The sequence below is a fragment of the Orycteropus afer genome, unplaced genomic scaffold (genome assembly GCF_000298275.1).
Source record: "Orycteropus afer afer isolate SDZICR_OR568_19922 unplaced genomic scaffold, OryAfe1.0 scaffold00476, whole genome shotgun sequence".
Lineage (NCBI taxonomy): Eukaryota > Metazoa > Chordata > Mammalia > Tubulidentata > Orycteropodidae > Orycteropus > Orycteropus afer.
The window spans coordinates 1,562,563-1,571,554 of record NW_006922063.1 but is presented as its reverse complement, the minus strand read 5'-3'; the positions used below and the strand labels follow the sequence as shown (position 1 = coordinate 1,571,554).

General features: G+C 51.1%; 2 protein-coding genes across 2 annotated transcripts; one reads left to right on the top strand and one right to left on the bottom strand.

Annotated features, from left to right (window-relative positions):
- Positions 1–3,217: 3,217 nt before the first annotated feature.
- On the top strand, positions 3,218–5,661 carry LOC103209088 (transmembrane immune signaling adaptor TYROBP). Its single transcript, XM_007954861.1, has 5 exons — positions 3,218–3,278; positions 3,653–3,679; positions 3,835–3,975; positions 4,158–4,201; positions 5,602–5,661. Exons 1-5 carry the CDS (start codon positions 3,218–3,220, stop codon positions 5,659–5,661), a joined length of 333 nt encoding a protein of 110 aa, XP_007953052.1.
- Positions 5,662–6,062: 401 nt separating this feature from the next.
- Positions 6,063–7,521, bottom strand: HCST (hematopoietic cell signal transducer). The gene is made up of 4 exons (XM_007954860.1): positions 7,479–7,521; positions 6,913–6,936; positions 6,329–6,460; positions 6,063–6,103 (listed from the first exon to the last, which is right to left on the bottom strand). Exons 1-4 carry the CDS (start codon positions 7,519–7,521, stop codon positions 6,063–6,065), a joined length of 240 nt encoding a protein of 79 aa, XP_007953051.1.
- Between the last annotated feature and the right edge of the window lie 1,471 nt (positions 7,522–8,992).

Here is an 8,992-nt window from a genome sequence, read left to right as displayed (position 1 = left end):
GAGCTTGATTTATTCAAGAAATATCAAGGAGGCCAGTGTAGCTGGAGTAGAGTGAGTGAGGAGAGAGGCAGAGTATGAGGTCAGAGACATGGGCAGGGGAAGATCTTGTATGCCTGGCACATTTTTATGGGAACTCATGTTTTTCTTTTTCTTGGGTAAATATCTAGTAGTAAAATTGTTGGATCATTAGGTAGATGAATATTTAAACTGATGAAAACTGCCAAACTATTTTCCAGAGTGTTTGCACTATTTTACATTTCCACTGAGAATGCATAAGAATTCCAGTTGCCAAGATCCCCGCTAACACCTGATAGGGTCAGTTTTTTTAAATTTTAGTCAGCCTAGTATGTGTGTAGTGGTATTTCTTTGTGGCTTTACTTTGCATTTCCCTCATGACTAATGATGTTGAGAACTTTTCACGTGTGTATTGGTCATTTGTATCTCTTGTGAAGTGTCTGTACAAATATTTTGGGCATTTTAAAAATTGGGCTTAAAAAGCTTCCTCTGGCTGCTGTGAGGAGGATGGACCATAGAGGGGTGAAAGTGGACACAGGGAGAGTGAGGAGGGGCTGTAGCTTCCACAGAGGCGCGCATACTGCAGGTTCCACACAGCCTGGTTTCCGGGAAAGTCAGCTTTGGCCCTCTCCAGCTGCTTGACTCTTGGGCTGCTGCCAAGAGAGATTGAGACACTTCAGACATCTCATTTGGGGTCCCCTAGCCCTGTTTCCTAGAACCCGACGCCATGAGCAGGGAGCACCCAGTCAGCCAGATGCCTCCAGACCTTATCAGTCCTTGGATCAGAGACCAGCCAGGCCTGCATTCCATTGCCTGCAGCAGCACAGTCATATCAGTTATAAAAACATTCAAATACTTCACTTCTAGCTGGTAAAGAATCTCTTCCCCACATCCCACAAACGCCCCTACCCCACCCTAGTCTGTTCCCTAGGGCTCCTTGGACTTTCCCACATTACAACAATTAAAGGAGGGCCCACCAGCCACTCCTCGGAAGGAAGGTTGGGCAATCTACTTCCGTAGTGATACTGCCTCGGAAACCCAACGAGGGGTCGCTATGAGTCGGGGACGACTTGATGGCACATAACAACAACTAGGACTCTACTCCAGTCACATATGGCTGGGTGTGCAGGTGTCTGGGAGAGCTCTGTTGGCGTAGTGCCTAGAGCACCTGACTGCTAACCAGAAGGCTGGCAGTTCAAACCCACCAGCCACTCCTCAGGAGGAAGATGGGGCAATCTACTTCCACAGAGATACCGCCTTGGATTGAATATCTTCTGGGGACGTCCCAGACCTGGCTGGAGTCGGGAGAATCAGATCAGGAGGCTGACACTGATGGGTTGAGGAAGAATTTTCAGAAAGGTGAGCCCAGAACAGAAGACTTAAAACAATACTAAGAGTAACAATAATGACATTGATTAACATTTACTGAGCACATACTAACCAGAAGGCTGGGGTTCAAACCCACCAGCCACTCCTCAGAAGGAAAACTGGGCAACCTACTTCTGTAGAGACACTGCCTCAGAAACCCAAGGAGAGGTCGCTATGAGTCAGAATTGACTTGATGGTAGTGAGTTTGGTTTTTATGGAGCACATACAGGATTCCAGGGATTGTTCTAATATTAACTAATATGCGAGTTACCTCACTAAGTCCTCACAATAACCTAGACCATCACCATCATAGCAGCTTGGTCTCCTGGCTCCTGTTCCTGCCCCCGGAGTCTGAAATATCAGAGAATATTCACAGAGGAGCCTGTGAACACCCAAGTCCAGAGCCCTCCACTAGTCTCTGCTCTCCCCTTTGCTCACTCCACCATGCTGAGGGCTGTGGTGGGCCCAGTAGGGCCTACAAGGCCTGTTTGCTCTGTGCTCAACCTAGACTTAGCAGGAGGAATGTGGATTTTTTAGTGGCAGGACTTGGCCAGGCTGGGGCAATGGCAGCAGCCATTAGTATCCAGTGGTGCCTCGGCCTGAGTTCTGACCTGCCTCTAGACTACAAACCACACCCCCACCAGCCAACCAGCCTCAGCCTCAGTCCCATGACCAGCATCCAGCTTCCCCTTTTCTCTCCTGAGCCTTGGCCCAGAGAACTGTGGGATGTGGCAAATGGATGGGGGAGGGGGACTTCCTGCAGCTGGCCCATCCCCCCAGCACCCTAACCTCAGGTTCCTCCTTCCCCAGTTTCAGCTCAGGCTCCTGATGGGGCTACATGTCCCTGTTTCCTCCTGGGTCGCCTTCTTCAGTCCTGACTTCCAGCCACTTCTTCATTCAGTGGCACAGCCCAGCTGGGCCCAGGTCACCACACTGAGCCCCCACTCACCTTCCCCCAAGCTCTTGTCCCTGTGCTGGGTCTGTCTGTGTCACCATCTATTCCTGGCCGCTGTTTCCTTCTCCCCCATCTTTCTCCGTTTTTCTGTTTTGTTTTCCGTCTCTGTTGAAAAGTCAAAAAACTGTCTCTGGGGATTGGGTTTCATTCCTACCTTTATTTGCTATGTGACCTTGGGCAAGTGTCTCTACATGAATGATAAGTACCTACCTCAAGGGTGTTGTGGGCATTGAATAGGTTAGCACTTAGGTCCAGGTCCTAAATCAATCAGGCCCACATCCTGATAGCCTTTTTTTTTTAAATACTAAATTTTATTTATTTTGTTGTTGGTGTTGAGAATATACATTGATAGCTCTATTTTAATATCCTAGGAACATCACAAGGTTCTGATTATCAAATAATAATTATTACAGCAAACACTTATGAAAGAAAAGCTGACAAGTGTTAGCTCCTGTTCTAGGAATATTAATTCATTTAATCCTCACAACAATCCTATGAAGCAGATACTATTTTATTCCCCGTTTTACAGATGAGGAAACTGAGACCCAAAGAGACTGAGTGGCTTGCTCACCCAGCCAGGAAGAGGCGGGGCCGGCCTCAGCCAGCCACTGACCCTCATGTTACCATGAAAGCTGACCCCTGATCAGGGAGGGAGGTCACGAGCTGGCCATACACGTGCCCTGTACCCTGTCTATCCTTTGGGAGGTGAGCATGGCCCCTTCAGTGTCTGGACCCAATTCCTCTCTCTGGCCCTCCTCCCATATTGTCCCCTCCTTCCTCCTGCCACCACCCACCTCAGACTTCCTCCTTCACTTGGTCGGAAGCTAACCCACATCCCACTGGCCTTAGACTGTGGTGTCCAGCAGCGTCACCTGCGTCATGGGGGGTACCAGACCCTCCAGTACACTCCTGCTTCTGCCTCTCCTTCTGACTGTGGGTGGTGAGTTGGGGACTTCTGAATCTCCCTCCTGGGTCTCAGGCTCAGCTGGGGGCAGGACAGGGAGCAGGGTAGAAAGAGGAAACCGAAGGGGAGGATTGGGACAGGAGCCGAACCCCAGTCCCTCAAAGCCTATGAATTTCTTCCAGAGACTGAGACCTCAAGACTTAGCCTTGGGTGGAAGCCGTGGCAGGGGACAGCTAAGGGTGTTGCAACAGGATAAGTCACAGCAGATGGAATACAGTCCAACGGTCTTTACGTAGCCCACCAGGTCCCACCAGAAGCTGCTCTCCACCCTCGCTTTCTGGGTGTCAGGAGCTGCTCTCTCCAGCTTTTGCCACCCCCATCACAATCCCATACCTTCCTCTCCCCTTCAGGTCTCAACCCTGTCCAGGCCCAGAGTGGTAAGAGTCCAGACCCTCCAATCCTCCTCCCCACCGCCTAAAGACCTCCCCCGTCGCCGTCCCTTCCTCAATCTCTTCACTTTCCTCTGCTGACTACCCAGCCTCTGCCCGAATTCCGAGCCCCCCACTAACCTCCCCTGACCCCTGTGCCACAGCCTCAGAATGCAAGTGCCCTGCAATTGGCCCTGGTGTGCTGGCTGGGATCGTGCTGGGGGACCTGGTGCTGACGCTTCTCATTGCCCTGGCTGTGTACTCTCTGGGCCGGCTGGTCTCTCAGAAACGAGGGGCTGTGGAAAGTGAGTGGGGCTGGTGGGACATGCCCTGGGAGACTGTGAGGACATGTCTGGTGGGGCTGTGTAAGTTCCCAGGTCACAACCAACCAGAGGGCCGGTGCTGGAGGGGCTGACTTTGAAGCAACAAAACGACCCCACTTCAGCACTCTGCCCACTTCATCCTCATCCACCCTTTCTCCAAGCAGTGATGGGGAAACAGCGCACCGCTGAGACCGAATCGCCTTACCAGGTAAGGAAACATGCTCCTTTCCTCAAGTCTCACTCCTGCCCTGGGGTACGTGCCCTCAAAGCCCTCCTCCATCCCTCTGGGACTCAGAATTCAAAACTACCCCCCCAGCACCTCTGCAAACACTTGATGGCAAATAAAAACATGAGGCCTGTGTCCAAAACCTGTTTTCAATGGTTAACAACGACCTCACGCTCAGCTTAAAATGTACGGAGAGGACATAGGGGGTGAATTGGCCTCTGCAAAGTTCAGTTCAGCCTTACTTGGAAGATAGAATCTGAATTATTCTGGAAAAAAGGGATTTCCAGATGGTCATGGCACAGGTAGTGGGGGGGGGGGCGAGACTAGGACAGGGTGATTTTGGAGAGAAGCCCTCCTAAGAGCAGAGGCTCTAACTCAGATCAGGGTCCTTAAACTTTCTAGGGTATCCTGTATTACTTGGAGAAGTTGACAAAAACTGGAGATTGCTCAGGAAAACCAAGCACAAAATCCAAAATCATGTATCTAATCAAGGGATGGTTCAAATATCCTTGAAACCCTTAAGAACTCTCTGGGTCAACACTTGTTAACACTTTGGCTGCGCATGTCTGCGTGTGTGTGTGACTGGTTCCTCTGAGAAGCTGATGCAAGTCAAATAGAACTCCCCCCAGAAAAACACACACCCAAACCCATCATTTCCATTCCATTTCAGGGGCTCTGAGACCTGCCCCATGGAGCCACAGACCCTAAGTTGTGCATCCTGCTCTGTGAAGTCTGTGTTGCTAGTCTGCTGCTAGCTTGCTTGTTTTGCCTTACCTGTAGATAAGCAATCCCTTCATATAAAGTGAGAATCTCAAGTGTGGCTCTATGGCCCAAAACACCAAGGGGCTTTGCAATCACAGTGAAATTTTAGCACAAAGCATTACCTTTATTCATTCATTATTCATTACTTTAGTTTGTTCAACACCTACTATGTGCTAGACACTGATAGAAGAAAGACTTGAAGAAAATAAACAAGATAATTTGGGGAGGCACCATGAAGGAAATAAAGCAGGCTGCTGTGACAGTAACTGGGGTGTTGAGGGTGGAAACCATAGGTGGAGAATCAGAGGGCTGCCTGAAGAGGTGATATTGAGCTGAGACTTGACAGGGAGGAAGGAGCCTTCCATGGGAAGCTCTAGGGTAACGGTGTTCTAGACAGACAGAAGAGCATGTGCTGGGACATCATGATGAAGCTGAAGGGAAGGGGTCTCACTGAATGTACTTGTATACAACCCAGATCTCTCCCATGGCTTTCAAGGTTAAAGAAGCTGCCAGGGGCCTCACAGGCCACTGGGAGAGGCTGGAATTTGTTCTAAGTTTACTTGGTGGATCCCTTCCACTGATGGCATCCAATCTGACACTAACTGCTCTCATGCCTTTAGGAGCTCCAGGGTCAGAAGACAGATGTCTACAGTGATCTCAAAACACAGCGGCAGTATTAGAAATGGCCCAAACCATGGCAGCCAACACCTTGGTGCCTGGATCCAGCCATTCCTGACATCTACCCAGCACCTGATTCCTATCCCCACCAAGACACAGATCCACAGAATATCCTCTTGGACATATCACACCTCTCCCCACCACCATTCCCCAAATAAACATGGAGCACAAAAATACTGCAGATCCTTGGGCTGAGGTAATGGGGATCTGTGGGGCTTGAAAGGGGGTTTTGGACCCAGAGGGAGGGAGGCTTTAGGGCCCTTGAAGTTCTTTGAGGAAGAATTAGAACTAGACATATTCCAATTGCTTTATTCCAAAATTGGAGGTGTGTGTGTTCCTGTACCACCACACACAATTCAGGATCAGAGGGTCAGATGTCCATCAAAGTTCTCAGTTACAGGGGTCAGCCCCTTCTAGGCATGTTGACGTAGACTTTGTTATCTTCTGTGGGTGGAGGAGAGAAAGCGTGAAGCCTGACCCCTCATCCCCACCCCACATCTCTACCTCCCTGGGGACTCCCTGACGCAGGGGTTTCCTCAGGAGTTTCCCCCACCACCTCCCCCAGGGTTTCCCCAGCACCTCCTCCAGGGCTTCCCTGAGGCTCCCCTCCCTGGGGCCCCCTTCCCCAGGGAAGCCCGCCCCAAGAACCCCAGTCATCTCGGCACTCACCCTGCATGGGTTTGTGGGATGGGCTTGCACACATGAACACCACCCCCACGATTAGAAGTGACATGGCTGCATCAGCGGCCACAAGGCCCACTAGGAGTGGCAGGGTAAGAGGACCACATCTGGAGCAGGGACCTGGAGGGTAGGCCAGAAACAAGAAGGCAGCTGAGGGAGGTTCCAGACCCCTGGGGCTGTGCTTCGGACTTGGATTGGGGAGGGGGAAGTCCTAGAGATAGGCTGGGGGAGGATCTGTTTTCCTGGGGTTGTACCCTGGGGAGGAAGGGAAGATGGGGATCTAGAGAGAGGCTAGGGGTGTCCTGGGACACCTAGGACTGTGCTCCAGGCTTAAGAGCTACTCTCAGAGGAGGCTGAGGGGTCACAGATTTCATGGGGCTACAGTTTAGTGATGAGGGCGACGAGATGGAGACCCGGAGAGAGCTACAGATCCTCTGGGGCTCTGGTTTGGAGATGGGCGATGAGACAGTGACCTGGAGGCCAGTTTAGAGTCCAGGAGGCTCAGGCCACACTTAAAGGAAGGAGGCGGTGACTGAAATGCCAGGGCAGAGAAGGGAGTGTTTATCTCTCACCTGGGGTTGTCTGAGCTGCAGCCACTGTGGAAAGAGAGGAAGGTGGGTTAGAGGGAAAGAGATGATTCCCAAAATAGGGTACAGGGAAAGGAACTTCCACTCTGGGGAGATCAAATGGGAAAAGGGGGGCAAATAAGAAGGGGAGAATCCCAGAGAGAGATTGTTGTTGTTATGTCGGAGCCGCGTCTTAGCGACCCCTCCCTGGGTTTCCGAGGCAGTATCACTACGGAAGTAGATTGCCCCATCTTCCTTCTGAGGAGTGGCTGGTGGGTTTGAACCGCCAGCCTTCTGGTTAGCACTCAAGTGCCTTAGGCACTATGCTACCAGAGCTTCCCCAGAGAGAGAGGAGTTTCAAATAAAGGCAGAGATCCAACTATGAAAAGGGGAGATTAGCAAACAGCTTTCCCAGAACTTGATATGCTCCTCAACAAAGGACCCAGACATTGAAGTGGAATGAATCTTCAGAAAGGGAAGGGCCCACCCTCAGTACTCCTCCCTTCAGATGTCACCCAAGCCCCTCCTCTCACAATTATTCTGCCTGTCACCCCCATGACCTCTGGCTTCACCTGGGAGCAAAAGCAGGAGCAGGATGTGGCCTGGAGGAGCCATGGTTAGCTGGAGGCTGGAGAGGGCTGGCAGAGGGCTGTGGTCCACAGAAGTTCTGAGGAACAGTGGGGGAACTGAGCGGAAGCTGTAGCAGATATCACCCCGCTGGCAGCAAGGCTACCTGCTTCCTGTGTGTGTGGTGTGTGGTGGAGGTGAAAGTGGGGGTGGGGGTCCTCTGTGACTGCCTTTGGGGAGCAATCTGTAGGGAGGGTCAGGGAGACCAAGGAAGCTGCTATGATGGTCCAGCTGGAGGGTGGCAGGTGTGCCAGGACGGAGGAATTGGAAGGAGTCTGGAAATACTTGGAACTTGCTGATAAAATGGGTGTGGATGGGTAGGAAAGAGAGGGACCCAAGATGACTAAGGTTTCTGACTTGAGCTCCTGAAGAGATGGAACATCCACTGACAGAGAGGGAAAGGGTAGTGGGTCTGGGGAAAATTTTTGAAGTTTGGGCACACTGAGTTGGAAATGCCTTGAGTTCTCTGTGGAGATGTGGAGTGACCACAGAAGCATTTACCAGTTCGGGGATAAAGCTGGGCCGGGAGTGTAAACTCAGGGGTTGATGGCTTATGGACGGTATTTAAAGCCACAAGAAGGGATGAGATCACCAAGGAAGTGAGTACAGACTCCCTCCTTTCAGGAAAATGAGAGGAGGAGCAAAAAGGGCATGTGGATGGCTGGGGAGTCATCTGACCTCTAAATTCACAAGGGGGAGAGAGAATCGCCATCAACATCAACAGCCCAAAGCTGATTCCTGGGAGGTGGAGGTCAGACATGCTTCCACCCTCCAACCTTCTTACCAATTCTGAACTGAAACCAACTGCCCCTCCTATGGCACTCTCTCCTTCTCTGCAGAGTTCAGTACTCATTGTGATGGCCACACACAACTTACAGACAATACTAACGATCATGGGGCTTATTAAGGGACTAACAGGTTACAATTCAGGATCAGAAATGACTCCGGATATAATTCAATTAAGACAGCTTCTTCTCAGCTGTACCACAGGCACATTTCTCTCTGGCCCTAGCCCCTTTGTAACACTGCTCAGGCAAGTGTTACAAAGCTCTTTTAGCTCTTCCAGTAAATGCCTAAAAATACCCCACTCCACCAGTAAGCCCTGGCCGGAAAGCGCTCAGCTTTCTAGCTCGGAGGGTCTGGAAGCCACTGCATTGTCTGCCACCAGGTCTCTCTGCTGCTGCTTCCCACCATCTCTCAGTCTCTCACCATCTCAGCAGTACTACGGCTCTCTTTCTGTTTCCAGGGTCGAGGAGGTTCAGTACAGGGATCTTGGGTCAAAGGATGCACTCCACCCCTGGCTCTTCTTTCCTGAAGGTAGTGAGCTTCCCCTTTCTGCCTCTGGGATGGCTCATTCTAAGCCTGTTGTTGTTGTTGTTATGTGCCGTCGAGTCAAACCTGACTCATAGCGACCCCTCCTTGGGTTTCCGAGGCAGTATCACTACGGAAGTAGGATTGC